General features: G+C 39.7%; 1 protein-coding gene across 1 annotated transcript; it reads left to right on the plus strand. All coding sequences in view use genetic code 11, as the record gives it.

The window, feature by feature from the left end:
• Window positions 1-406: 406 nt before the first annotated feature.
• Window positions 407-14,751, plus strand: EGR_01334 (hypothetical protein; the record flags this gene model as incomplete). Its single annotated transcript, XM_024490583.1, has 15 exons — window positions 407-452; window positions 5,258-5,311; window positions 5,695-5,777; window positions 6,163-6,570; window positions 6,698-6,812; window positions 8,422-8,572; window positions 8,939-9,054; window positions 9,500-9,927; window positions 10,112-10,549; window positions 11,097-11,436; window positions 11,512-11,643; window positions 11,716-11,933; window positions 12,565-12,791; window positions 14,216-14,279; window positions 14,431-14,751. 15 exons carry the CDS (start codon window positions 407-409, stop codon window positions 14,749-14,751), a joined length of 3,141 nt encoding a protein of 1,046 aa, XP_024354907.1.
• Between the last annotated feature and the right edge of the window lie 830 nt (window positions 14,752-15,581).

Raw genomic sequence — 15,581 nt, forward strand, 5'->3', positions numbered from 1 at the left:
ATAAGCATGATAAGGTTGATGAATTTGTTTATTCGGTAAGTGTCTGCATTCGGATTGATGCATTCCCCCTAATGGTTTGAGCTCTTTTGAGCGAGTACTTCTTTATCGATTTTACTTGGTATTCTTGGAACTGCCTTTTAGAAACCCATGTCGTTTTTTAGCTGCTATCACGATTTTCCTACAGTCTAAAGTCATTTACACTGAGTTTTCTCTAACTTGGTAGCGTTTCCATCACAAGCTTCTGGCACTAGAAGCTAGGAAACGCAGCATTAACAAGTTGATAACGAGTGTGCTTTCTCGAGGCGCCAAGATCCCAAATTGTAAAAGTCGTCGTCCTGAAAGTCTGAAATCTATCTTTCGACAACTAAATATTGTCGAATCGGAGTTCCACATAACGTCTATGCTAATGTATCCAAAGAATCCTTTGAATCACGTTGGCGATGTGATTGAAGGTATGTTTTGTTCCTTGGTGACAAATATTTTTCTGAATTCTTTGCCATTCATGTAGCTATGTCCATCTGCCGATTTATCTGGCTTAGGTGAATGTTTAGATTCCTGTTTTCTTTTAATCTGGACTGCCGCTGCTTTATGGGCACCGTTGAGTATAAAGTGTATCTACCCAGATCTCGCGTTTGAAAATGTACAATGATTCGTCTTGTATAGCTTCTAAGTCCCATTATTTGTAGCTATGACTACCGATTTACTTATTTTTTAACTCATCCGTCCAATTTCGGCATAAAATGGGTGAACAAACACCAAATGCCTCGTTTTACGCGATGTGGTCCCAGGTGCAAAATTTGCTCGATACTTTCAAATTAATGAATTCCTGGATCGCCTTAATCTGACTTACGGGAATGTCGATCTGCCGAAACTGACTAGTAATTTGTCTGGTCCTTGAAAGAATGCCGTATGAAATTGAAAACAAGACATAAAAGTGTAACCATTGTATTCGAGTGTTAAACAATTCTTTTAACCCAACCCTACATCCGGTTCTAGGTTGCTTCGTTTTAAATTTCTTGTGGAATAAATTAAATGGCTTAAACATAAATTACTTTTGTCGCTATCTGGACTTCCATTGTTGGACCTTTTTTTATAGGCATTTCCTCGGCGCTTTGGATATGACTTGATAGCCAGTTAAATGGTATCCCGTTAGTTTTGGTGTAGCTTAGCTGCTTATCTTTGTTTGCACCGTATTCTACATATGCGTGCAATTGCGTTCTTTTTTGATGGTAGCTGTTTCAACGTCTTCAATAACCAATGCATAGGGAGCCAGTTCTGCTGCACCTGTGACTGGCGTCCTTCGATGAATGCAATTTATCCGATTTGCTCAGTTTTGACCAGCAATTCGTCAAATATTAAGCGTGTTTTTGTTCGTTAAGGATGTGCTCTTGTATGATTAATGTCGGCTGACTCCAGAAGTAGTGGCGCTCGAATTCATAGTGCCACTTGTACCGTTCGCTAGTCGTCCTGTATTTTACAATTACTCATGTTTTGAATCCCTGAATGAATGAAGAGTATGAATACCGATTGCGTAGAACTCAACTCTTGGATGGCTATTTTTCTAAAGTTTTATTGTGACAGTTGGCTAGTCTCAAAACTAACTCATGCGTGTACTGTTAAAGTTATGGCAAAAGTGCGAGTCATTGTCTTAAAATGCTCTGTACCGATATATATTCCCGTTCTCTTCCCCACTTCACTGGTGGCACCCAATTGCAATACATTGTCTTGGTGGAAGTCTTAAAAATCGTCTCACTTCGGGCACCGCACCAGATCCATATCGACTAAAATAACCACCTGAGACGATTCAGGTGTTGGATAGGAACTGCCAGTCGATGCCAACACATTTTAGCTCATCCGACTTGAAAACAATGATCTATTTGGATTTAAGTTACATTTTGATGCTATCTATCTAAGTTAATGAGGAAGTATATCTACACATGAATGGTAGCATGAGTCAAACACGATTAGCTTCTGTTTTCGGGATAAGCGAGGAAAGTGGGTTGCGTAACAATGTAAGTTCATTTCTCTCACCAAAAGAAAAAACATGCTCGTCTCTTCCTTAGCATTACCAGATTTGTGCGACGACGGCTGATCCTTGATCCTTAAAAATGATGGCTCCCCAAAGCATTTCCTATATTTATTTACTGGGTTGTTCTAGAACCACTTCAAAAGCTTATATCGTCCTAGTAATTCTCCTATATTACACTTGGAGATGTTAACTCTAAAATTTTATGTATCTATCGATAGTCTTTTTCGATTGCTCTCTGGTAAAACTAGGTTCCTGACTCCATGAGTTCATTCCTCCTTACCATTAGAACAGGCGATCACATCTAACCATTGCGATATAGAGGAACCTGCTATTTTTCGTTTACGGAATATCAGTCCAGCTAGGGTGTGAATACATTGGGGCCTAGTCATCTGTCGCAAATTTGTGGTACTAATATTGAACATGTTTGTCAGACGCGTGCTCTCTTCTCAAGGCCGAAGCAATTTATCCAAGCATCAGAAACTCAGGTAACTGTCATGTGTCTGCGTACGCACTTGAGGCAGATTAGTGGGTCAATAAAGGGACCTCTCAACTGCGCGATGGGACAAAAAGTGCTGTGGCATGATTTGCTTTTCTGATATAATTGCCATGTCGTTACTTTGCTATGGTTCCCAAAAATCCTAAATCTTACTACAATTTACATTAGTGCGGGTTTGAAATTTCCGATGCGTTGTTAAATGACTTGATTTTCAGAATGCTTCCTTTGTGCACTAGAATAATGGTAAAAGAAGTAGTCGCCATGTAGGATCATAACATTGTTTAACTTTGATAAGAACTCGGTCCAGCTTTAAAAGTGTTTTGGTCTTTGTTATGAATGATTAATGATATGCGAGATCGCGAACGAAATGTTCGCTTTTAGCATTATTACTCTCAAGGGTCAGGCCTCACTGATACATGGCGCAGTTGCTCAGTTCCTGTATCACGATTCACCTTTATGCATTTGCTTGCCCACTAAGCGATGAAATTGAGTAACGCTGCGCACTGGTTGCAAAACCAGTGGCATTATGCTAATCTTCTTTGATTCATAAATGTCGGTATTGATCAGTGCCCAATGAGGAGTATTGTTGTTATCCCAACGTTGGAGGTTATTGGCTCGTCATGCAAAATTGGGAGTGAAGTAGCTACCGCGATTGATTTAGCTGTCAGTCTAGTGTATCGCTTAATAGCCTTTTATTTAGTAGTTTAGCTTGATGTCTCAAGTGGATAGTACTAAATTTCCAAATGTATATACCGTGTAAGGTAGTTCTAGATTGAAGTTTTTTTGTCTTAATAGGCCACTTAGAAGAATGGGTTTTTGAGAGCCTTTGCCGTTATGGCGGCACCAGTAATAACTGAACATAACTATATTATACATTTTTTTGGTGCTAGCCCGAAAGTATTGAAGGAAACAAGAACGTGCAAAGTGGAAGGCGCTGTATCTGGAATTTTCGTCTCCATATTTCTTTATTTTCATTTTTACATCCGAATCTTCACGCTCTGTACAAACCCTGTTTGGATTTTTAGTAGTCTTTTTTAAACAGCATGGTTGGTGCGTTCTACGTGACAAGAGAGTCATATTTGTTACAATATGGCTATAGGCTAGCCAGGCGCTCTGAGTGATTCACTGGTAAGCGTTAGCTCAAGCTCCTTGATTGAAGGAAATGTGACCGTCTGGTCCCGAAGGTAACTACGTAACTGCGGATAGAGATTAGTGGGACCATTTTAGTGGCACATATCAGCTTGTTTGTTTTACCGCGTAGTCTTGTCATATTGTATATGGTTGAGTAGAATTTGACTATAAGCGTCAGCAAAAGTAACATGAACGGAATATAATACCGCTAAAATGGTAGCCGAAGTCTACAAAGACCCAAAAGCCCAGTTAGAACAGATGTTTTGCCACATCAATGGAGTATTTACAGTGTTGAATTGATTTGTTTTTCCCCCATTTTCCCGCTAGCATTGAATCAGCTTTAACTTGAATGCCATCGACGGTTCACTTGAAATGGAGTAGAACACAATAGCTTGTGTATTAGGTGTTTAATGGAAGTTTGACTGGTGTGTGACATATTACCGAGGTAGGAAAGATGCTATTTATGTTTGCACGTTCTAATATACGTATTCTCAGGGAGATCAATCTCATGCATTGGTTGCCTTCAAAACTGAACAAATAACGGCTTTCTGCTTCTGTGCGGTACTCGATAACTCCAAGTCACGCGAAACTTTTTTTAAAATTGTGAACTTGCGCTAAGATTGTCACTTTTACTCGTTCACTTTCACCCCTATTTCATAAGGGTTTCGCAAGGCTTCTGATTCATCCATGGCACGAATTTTCTTGCATCCAACTGAGGAATTGACCCGTGGGTTTCGGTTCAAACAAGCTATGCCTTCGTAAATGCTTGGCTTCTGATATTGAAGGCATGAAAATATCAGTTGCTTTTTGTTTGAATCGGAAGCATGTGATGGTGCGATTGTGCCGTTAACCTTGTGGTTTTGCCGAAAACGATCCCAGTGAAAACTCACATTTTTGTGTACATCCCTAATATTTCACCATTATCGAGCAACAGCCGTGGCGTTCTGCATTGTTTCACACCGGAGTTTCGACCTGCAGGATGTCTTGTAGTGAATACTTTTTGATTTGCAAATGACCTGTGTGGGTTTCAGTTAGTTACACACTTGCGCCATCGAAAACATTTCCCTTTTACGTCTTGCACTTGTGTCGGTAGATTTAATTTATTTGCTAATTGTAATCAGCATCAAACCTTGTGGGTGCACAGGACACTTGACACGCATATGTGAATAGACGGCGCTGCGGCCGTTACTTTGTGCGCATGTCGTCTATATCGCACCCAATGCAACAGGACCACCTCGTCCGATGTGGCGTGCGCATTGGTGACTCATGTGGTATCCGCTTGGTGCCGACTTTGGGAGGGACGTACGCGCATCCAGAAACGTTGGAAAGAGCTTTTTCTTCGCTCAACCCATTTTACTATTATTTTTAATCTAATCCCAGCGCTTTGCGTTGGGTCACTGCAGGGACTACAGTAACTTCTCTTCATATAGGCGATTTACTGAATACCATGGTTTAGTTACTCACGTATTTGTGCGTGCTAACAAAGTCTCGTAGAGAAAAGTGGGTCAGTGCCTTACATGGCTACTTACATATTAGAGTAAATAAGTTATCAACTTGATCACTAAAATCTAATCATACGTTTTAGTATTTTTTTGTTGCAGCAATTGAACACGATTTGGAGCTGAATTTCTGTTTGCTGCGTCAGATTTGTTGCAGTAAGTGCATGCCTTTCCAAATCCAAAATTCTAAGTATTCTTCCTTCTTCAATTCAAAACCTCTACCTATTTCGTACACTCAAAAGTCGATGATGCTTTGCGTTTAACACAAAGTTTGGTATGAATACTTGTTTGACCGGAGGCTTGGTAGTTAGAAGTGTCCTTCTATTCCGTTGGTAAAGATCTCCATCATTCACGCTTCCCATCAATCAAACTTAATTGGCCCATCTTGTTTTGTTATATGTAGCTTACTCACATTTTGGTTTAACTTAGGTGTAGATCGGTTTATCAAATTCTATAGGCAGTCAAACCTCATTTTCATATAATTCTCTTGAATAGGGGAATATTCCCTTGCATAACTCTGCGCTTTCATTTTAATTCAGATCTTCCTCATCACCAAAATTGGAGGCAATTTCTCACATGCCTTACCAATCGTGATCGTGATGCAGCATTTAAATATTACAAGGTAACCTGTAATGCTTTCTTGTTAACATTTTTAAAACAAAATGAATTTTTATTTCATAACACAGACTCGAACATTAATCTTTGTATCTTACTTTAAACTGATGCCATTTTTCAGTTTCTTGCATCGTGACGGGACATTCGTGTGATAATCTATTGAATACTAGGCAAAACTATATGATATGTTCCACCGCTTTAAGTACTTGTCAACGATTTCTACACTAGTTCATCCATTACTTGTAATTTTTGAAATTTACGGTTTCGACGGGTTAACCTTGTATTGCTTTTTCATCAGGTACCCCATTAGTTATAAATGATACAATTATTGTTTACGTAGTTTATGTGATTGGTGCGAATGAGCATGAAAATACTTTTTGTTAACATTTCAGCTTGCTCTTAAAGAAGTTAGGCTGCGTGGCAGATGCATTTCATCTGTTCATCGTCTCCTTAATCTTTTGAGTGGAGAAAAGGTGGCAGGTCAGCACTTTTCGACAGCAATTCAGCATCTCGTCGTCTCAAATACTTCATGCGAGGCACTTTGTTACGATTTGTGGCTGCGACTTATCAAAATGATAATTTTTCTTGAAAAGTACATTCCCTTGAAAACAGTCGACAAATCGACCGTTTTTGCCTTGGACCACCTGCGAAGCTGGCAGAAAGAGCTTTCTAATGGCAGTTGCGAAATCTGGAAGGCGGGCGATAAAAGTAAATTGTTATGCAGGCGCCGCAGACCCGACCTCTGGTACTCGTGTCTTAATGATCGGCTTCTATCCCAAATGGATAGAAAATTTCAAAAGGTATATCTGTTTCAGCGTAAGGCAAAATTAGTTGTTTTGTCTCTAATCTGATGGATTGTAAAAAATTGTTAGATTCACTTATTTTTAACCGGTTTATCCTTTATTTTTTGTTACGCATTCCATTTAGGATGGGAAGCTTAACAAATTTCAATTGGAAGAGTCAGGTCGAAACGTTTGCGTTGTAAACGGTCACGAACCGCTTAAATCAATGGACAAACAGGGCATAAATTTAGCGCACGGAGGTACGTTTTTCTTCGGTTAAAGTGTTTCCACTTTGTAAGTTCAAGTGCTGTCTTTACGGTAACGAACTGCATGCTAATAGCATAATTTGCAGGGGTAAGTTTTATATTAGTTCTAAGTATTTCTTACTTTTTGTACCCGGTTTCCACAACAGCCCAAATTTTCCAGCATCAACTGGATCAATACGTACCCAAGTACTTAGCTATATTTACTGGATAGGTTGCATCTTAGCCTCTGTCACAAAACTGTGGTCGAATGGACACTTTCAGAGACTTATTTCCTTGTTGAATCCGGTTTCATCTTGAAACAGATTCGCTTAGAACGAGTTTTGCGATCTATTCAAAAACCTGTTCGCTCCCCTAACATGAGGAATTTACTTGAAAAAATTGTAAAACTAATGGGGGAAAATCTAGAAAACTATCACCATGAGGTCTGAACAAATCCATGCCACTAATAATGTAACGAATGGTTTAACCGGTAGCGGTGATCTTAAGGTCTGTCCGATCCCGACATGACCTATAGTAAATGATTCCACCCACAACGTCGACGTTCATGCTAACGAAGTCTTCTGTACATGTCGTGGTGACAGAAGGACTAGAGGTGATACCAGTCAGCTTCCATTAATCTGCGATTCAGTTCTAAGTGGAACATGGGCATCACGTAATTGCCAAGCGCTGTGAGAATATGGAAGTTTATGCATTGGGTTATGCACCAGGAAAAGCCAATGAAATTTTGATGGCTAGATGTCTAAGTTCCTTTATTAGTAGAAGTCTAAAGTCTCGGTAGTAAAGAAGTATTTTACATTTATAAGGTCATTCTAGCGGCAGCTTCCTCCACCGTTTTGAATAAATGGTTAAAAGTGCGCAGTTTCCGCCAGTTCAAGCGCATTTTTAAGCCACGGCTGACGAATGAGTCGGTTTCATTTGCGTACAATGGCTGTTGACTCATTAGGCATGTTAATTTGTGGTTTTAACAGGTGTCGGCCTTTTTGTTCCTTGGGTATCAAATCGTCTTAATAATTTGACTTTTACATTAAATTACATGCTTTTCTCTGCTTTCTACTTTGAACCCTTTCATCTTGGTTTCTAATGCTGGAACAGTTTATTTTTGTGCCGGTATTTTGTCCATAAAGCATGATACACAAACTTGATTTTAGTTAAATGAGATTATATTGAGACCGCTCCGATAGAATTTTCTTGTTGTCGAAAGAGGCTACACTGGAGGTTCTTTGAACTTCATCATTCAATTCAATTACAGTCATTACCTGGAAATAATTTAAAATAGCTAAAATTAGTAGCATTTCACAACTTAAACAGGCAAACTTGCGCGACACCTGTTTATCTTTGCTCGTTGTTGCCAAAAATATTTCTTGAATTGGAAAAGTTTTAGTATTCGATAATGTTTCAGCTGTCTTTTCTTATGCCCCTATAAGGTCAGACTCCAAACGAGCCCATTCACACCTTCATTCTAATTGGCCTACTGCGTAATGTCTCAGGACTCCTACCAATTAAAATGCATGGTGTGACGTTTATGTAATGCTGTGCTCAAGGTTTCCATTTCTGCCGCATAAACACAAGTGTCAAGTTCATTCTGTGTGTTTCTTTTATTCAGCTGACACTGTCGATGCACTTGAGCCCAATATGGCGAATGAATTGAAAGCAAAAGGTCAAGTGCAGCCCAACAGTGACATCCAGAATTTTTTGATACCGAATGAAACAGAGGGAAGTATTAACAGTGTTGGCCGAAGTACGACTGTTCGAAAGTGAGTTTAAGTAAACTTTGTTTTCATAGCCATTGATACGGAAATATATTTCTAATGCTATGGGCATTTGCCGCAGATGAAAAGTAGATTGCTTTTAAGGTGTCTAACAGTTTCGTCGGTCTATGAGTTTACATTTCTTTGATGGATTTTGTGACTTGATATTAGTAATTTTTTTATGTCTACTGCATTTAGATAGTTGAATTAATGATAGCATACGCCCAGGATTGTCTTTATATAAAAAGCTGTTGCATAGTTTTCCAAATTAAGCATCACAAATCGCTACTAACATCACATTTTTAGGATCATTCAAGCGTCTTTCAACATTGATCTTATCCCCTTGAATCATGGCAACTTTTTTGTGAGTAGGGCCTGTGACACCCGTGTTCTCAAGGCTTGTGATCTATTTCAATCGAAATTGCCTGGTCCTCCCAACATACCACTGAGGGCTCGTAGTGGTGACCTTAGCAACTCGCCTAGAGCAGGTAAGAGTCCGCACTCGACACAGATTGAAAACGTTGGTTTTTTCTATTAACCTAAGATGCATAGCTTTGCACTCACAAAAGCCCACAGATTGTAGTACAAAGCCTTGCTTTAAGTCTTCTCATCGAGCTCAAACAAAGCGAGTTCGGTTAGTAGTTCTGTTTTTGAAGTTTTGACACATTAGTGGAAGTTTGTTGGACCTATTCTTTGACTAGTCAGCGCATAAAACTTCTTAAAAGCTTACCATCATTATCCCTTTTTCTTTAGTTTGGCGTTTTGGTGGCTAGTAATTCTACGGATAATTGAGTCACACACTTACGCACATTCTTAATGGCCCCGTTCATCATAAACGCGCAAACACTAATTTGTCAAACACTTGGTCGAATCTAGTTAATGTGGTCTAAAACTTCGTGTCTTGACTACACTAATTAAATATTATTTTTGAAGAATCACGCGAGGTTTTTCGAAGTCCTCCATCTATTTTGCACTCGGAAACACGGAAGGTGATCGCTCAAATGTCAACAGGCTCAGACATCATCAGAACTTCCTCCCCAGAGCTAATTCTTCGTGAAACAATTATTGAGGATAGTACATCGCGGCGCATGGATTCTTACCTGGCGGCAGTCGAGGCCGCTGAGATGTTTGTAGCGCAGCAGCATAGCAATTCAAACGTCGAAATATCAAAGAACAAAGTGCGGAAGAGTTGCTCGGATGATCATTTGCTCAAAGCGGCACTGGCTCGTACTCGGTCACTGGATGATCTAAACGGACCTCAGACAGATAGGATAATTAGCCTAAGCCATTCTTTGGAAGATACGATAGCCTATCCTCTTGACTTATCTGAATACGTAATAAGTGCTTGGGACAATTACCAGGTAATAGTTGATCATGAATTTGCCTCCTTGCCTAGTTTTGCTTGAGTATGTGGGTATGGCATTTTACTACGTCTAATGGAATGTATTTTCATAGGCCCCGTTGCTTAGACAATTAGCTGTAACCATATTCACCATTCAAGTTTTCCATTTTTGAAAGAGCTTGCGTTTTACTCTCCCTCTTCAGGTTCCCTGTTATTCCAGCGTAGAGGATATCGGTCTAGTTGAACCAAAAGCCAGATTTTCAGAAAACTTTTTTTGGGAAGATTTGTTTCCCGATGAAACAGAGGCTCTCGATTTCGAGCGGCATTTCCACCAGCCTCAGGGAACAACGCGTCAGATTGACGAGTGGAGTTTCGAGGGCCTCTCGGGTACTCCGCTTTCAAGCCAAGCATTTGACGACGCCGTACATAGCAACGACGATGGAAGTCGGAGTTCTGAAGCCCTTCTAGAGCCTGTTGACAGAGATCCCTTTTCGGATGATGACCAGGAGACTCCACTTCGATGCTCTAGGAGGCAAGACAAGTGTTTACAGACTGAGATGGATGACTCGGTCAATAATATCTTTACACCGTTCACCTTTTTAAACATCTCTCAGGGCGCACCACCATACGATGTAAACACTGTAAGCCATTTATTGATGGGTGCTATATGTTTGTTCCTCATTCATTGTCATCTCTTTGAGTCTGATGGTATTAGAAACACGTAGCACTGGCTTTATTTAAGCGTGCATCTTAGGGCCTAATGAATCCTCATGCTATTGTTTATTTCTCCGTTAGTTGTACCGGATTGGGAATGGATTTCGCTGTCGCTTACAGGCCGCCGATCTCCTTCTTTATGGAAATCGGCCCGCGAATGTGGAAATATTGCCTGCTATAGCCAGTGAATTTCGGTGATAAATGCATTACATGCATCGTCCTTGGCTGTGCTTATCGAAAGTGCTAACCATGGGCAGTCCATACAGTTTTGTGTTCACTTTATAATGCTCTTAGGTATTCCCAAGTGCTTGCGTGGTTGCTCATGGGTTTAATTTGCTCTGCGTTTTCGTTACCATTTTAAGTAAAGTAACGTATCTGATCTCTGTAAATGGTTGGGGGATGCGAAATGGTACTGGAAGGAAATCAAGATTAGTTTTTTTTGTTGTGTTTTAGTTTGTGCATGCCTTTTTTCAGACTCACACCTCTGGTTATGAATCTGGAACAGATGTGGTTACTTCCTTGCTTCAAAGAGCTTCCTTCTCTTCTCTCGATGCTTCAAACAAAGTTGACCAACCGGATTCATCCACTTTGCTACCAACCCGGAACTTTGGAGTACAAACTGTGCGAAATAACCGCTACAAAACATCTGATACCATTACAGAAGAGCCTTCTGGGAATTACTTTACAGATCATCGGGTCGATTCGGATGTTATTACTAAATCAGAACAAGCTTTGGTCAAATTGCATGAATTCCTTCGCGAAATTCTCGTCAGTAGTGACACCGGTATCGATGGCTCACCTGCAAGCACGCTAGGTAATTCACAGTTGCTTATTTTATATAGGTAGCAGTGAATGCATTGAAAATCACCCAATTTTTCAATCTTCGCAGTGAGTAGGAAACAGAAACAAAATACTTGCTCGAGTGCTTGTACCGGGCCAAAATCTACATTTCACCTAATGAAGAGTTTCATTTGTATGCTCGAATTGGCTGAACAGAACACGAAACTCCTCCGGAGATCAGGTAGCTTTCACATCAAAGCTGACGTATCCGCGCTCTCCTACTGCAGTCAGATTTCTTTTCCTCTAATTTCAGGTGCTTTGAATTCACAGTCCTGTGAAGCACTATCCAACCAATGGAACATATATGCAAAGTGGATGTACGATCGCGTACGCGAACTGCAAGGCCTTAATAATTACCAGGAACAAATTTATGTGCTTTCCGCAAAAGTAAATATGCTAAACCAGATTGCTGGCACACTCATGAAGCAAAACGGCTTGCTTATGAAAAACTACAGTCCACCAAGTTCTCAGGTAAGATTTCTGGCTATTCAATGCTTGACCATAGGCTTGCCAGCATAATGAGGTACGGCTTGTGCACAGCGCCATTCACCCCTTATTTCAGTTTAGGATAAATAAGATTTGAGTGAATTTGTGGTTTTTTTGCTATAGACTGTAGAGACTCATGCTTATGGTCTATGCTGACCAATTAAGCAGTTACAGATGGGTAGGTGGAAACCTAGCCTCACGGCTAGTTAGTGGTACTTCCTATTCTGCGATGGGAGGAAGTTGTGTTTTGAATCATGCATACCTTTTTATCTACTATCGCTTTTGCTAATCTGTTTCATTTTATTATAGTATGAGGAAGAAAATTTTTCAAAAAAAACGAATCCCTCTCTCTCTTTTTACCTGCTTAAGTCAACATAATGCTATAGGCATTGTGAAAATCAGATTTGTTTAACATAGATTCAGTACAATTTTAAACAACAAGAAATCCGGAACTTTTAGTAAAATATGGTATTTTCATCTGCTTTTGTCAATAAGTCAGCCTAGATACCTCTTCAGTAATACTTTTATGGCCACAAACTATAATTTGCGCACTCACCTTGTTTGCGCTTGCTTTCCAGGCATTTCATATAGACATCATTTCTTTTTCTCCCAAAAGACACTAATCCGTGAGTCCTGTGCCGTAGCAGAAGGGTCTGAAAACCTTCGAGAGGCCCTTTTGAAGCAGAAGTTGCAGATTATGAATAGCACTCATCCAATGGCACAGAATGTGCCAGAACTGTCAGATTTGGAGGCTCTGTTTGCTAACTGTCTCAGCAAAATTCTGGATCGAACCATGCACGACACCCGCTTTCTTGCTGAACAAGCGAACGAAATTAGATCCACGTAAGTACACACGTATAAATGACTTCCAAAGCCGTTTCTAGTTTTATAAACTTAATCTTTCCCTTCCCCCTAATCAAACTGTAAATCAGCCTACTAAGGCATCATCACATCTAATTCCACTGCTGCTTGCTCCTGATTTTTGAAATTTGTACCCAAAGGGATTAACCCACATTCTCTTTAGAAAGTGGACCTGCAAATTATTTGTTTTAAAACATCCCGGATGTTTTATGTATCGGACGATATAATTTTAAGTTCATATTGCTTATAATTAAACAATAAATCCCTCCCGCATCAATACACTTAATATATATTTACCTAAGGGAACTGAAATGGGGACTTTCATTCCTACGCAGCGTCTTTAGAAAATTGTCTAAGAAATGTGCATGCTTTTAAGCAGTAGTTAAGCCTGGTGATTTGCAAGATTTTGATAATTATAGCTATTCTAATTTTTTTAATACTATGAAGTGAACAAAGTTGGGGACTGTGGCTAATTTGGGGCACATTTTCGACGCCATTACGATTAATGGCCTGGAATAAGTCAGGTTAATTTGACATAAATGTGAAACTGTGCTTCGAACACATAGACACAAACCATATTCATACTGTTCTGTTTCTAATGTTATCTTTAATGAATTTGATGCTTTGGTTAAAAATAAAGCAAATTTGTATGTAAATTATGCTTTGTTTCATTCATATCACATATGTTTTTGATTTCATATGTATTCGGAATCTTGCTTTATTATAAGCGCAAACGTCATAGCAGTTTACATATCCCTTTCAACTGTGTTCAAATGCATTATAGGCCTTTTAAGGCAGATTTGTCATTGAATTTTGCACACTTTCTCTTATAAAATGTTTTAAAAGACGTTGCAGTGTATGTCAACGTATTGTTTAAAATATTGTCCAAGCAAATGCTCCTTCGGGAGCCATGACCGGAGACTGCGTTTCTCGCCCCCTCCTTCTAGCCTTTACTTTCACTGAGAGCTTCTAATTTTCACTCCTTATTTTTGTTTCCAACTGTTTGAAAAAGTATAAGCTGAGAGCAAAGAGTTTTATCATCCTCCTTCCTTTACAGCTAACACGTTAAGATGGATGCTGCCTTTTTGCGATGTAACAGAAACAGTTGTTGGAAAGAGATATTATCCAAGGAATAAATATATTGAAGATAGGGTTAAACTAGAATTTTCTTCAATATTTTGTTATCGAAGGTACATACGTTTACAAAACGGTCGTTGCTAAATACTGTTTACGTCTTAAAAATCCAGAAACCCGTTGCACCGTCTTCCGCCTAGTATATATGATGAACAAGCGACTATACTTATAATGAATACACGGCCGCTTTACATCATTGGAATATAATATTTATGACCAAACTTCCCCAAAAAGGAATTCAAAGGAAGTGAAGATATTGTTTTGTTTAATAGATTCATCTACATAGAAGCGCTTACTGAAAGGTTACAAACGCCAGCTGCCATTACAAGAGATACGGTACACTTTTCATCCATTAAATCTGCTGTTAAAGGTTCTTTTGTGCAAATATTAGCTTTTAAAAGTGATTATTCTTTGATTGATGAGCGTATTATGATTAAAACGTTAACCAATAGCCAATCACGTTAACAGCCATAAGTTTCATTTACAGCTTCTGAGCAGCGAATTGGATTCGGGTGTGCGAGCAGTCAAGTCTTCTTCTACGTGCGCCTCTAAATGGGGCTCTTCTGAGCTTTCCCGAAGTGACTCACTCGAAAAATACACGTTAGACCAAAATCGTAGCGACAATCAATGGAAAAGTTTTTTCATCTGTGTTTTCGCCTCTTTACTTTTTATTGTTTTAATTGCATCATTCTGCATTAGCGACCTCGTTCCCGCAAGGGAACAATATTCCCCATTCCGGTGTCTGGGTAGTGCATGGCCTGGTTGCCGCGCTATACACATCTACCAAGTTGGTGTTCCTCCTCAGTGACTTCAAACAACCTCTACTTTGTTGTTTTGGATCGGCTGTGACTACAATTTTCTGGTGACAAATGTGCAATAATCCAAGTGTACAGTCTGCGCGCATGTTCAATCTCCGCTTCTGACGCATTTACTTCACTTTTACCTAGGTCGATTGAATGTATCCAAGTCCACCAATCTTCCTGTAATTACCTTTTAATGACCAGTGAAATACACCTTTTTTCACGTTCTTGAAGAATTCTAAACCACTATGAATTAGCATGAGCATGTCCAGTTCTAAAAGACTAGTTTTGAAACTAAAACAGGTCTCCGCTGCACTTAGGATTTCGTTGTCAAACAAATTTCTCGGAGCAGGCAACTCCACTTAGAGATCTCCAAGTGCACATCTTTGACATTCATATGCGGAAGGGGTGCCCGTATATTAAAAATGCGAGATCAACGTGGCCTTTTATTGAAGCCAAGTAGGTCAGGCCCCATCTACTCTATTAGTGGTTCGGATTGAAATCGTCTCGCTCTGCCTGTTTCAGTAAACAAAAAATATGAGAAGTGGCATCTCACGCAGCTTGAAGTAAGGTGACTACTTTCGTGGTGGGGAGTAACTCTGCCTTTTTATTTGTGGGGTTGGTGACAGTGGCTAAGTGGAGGGTGGTCATGTGTTTGAACTATTTCATGCAACAAGTGGAAGCAGGTTTGGAAACGTACTAAAGTCCTCACAAAAAATTGGAAAAGTAGATGGGACTGGATCACTGCGTAGGCACGCGGGTTTGCGCTCCGATTGCGGTGGCAGTTCTGGTTTATCTATTTGGTCTGCTTTTTTTCTAATGATCTGGTCGTTGGACT

The sequence above is a fragment of the Echinococcus granulosus genome, assembly GCF_000524195.1.
Source record: "Echinococcus granulosus chromosome Unknown EG_S00005, whole genome shotgun sequence".
NCBI lineage: Eukaryota > Metazoa > Platyhelminthes > Cestoda > Cyclophyllidea > Taeniidae > Echinococcus > Echinococcus granulosus.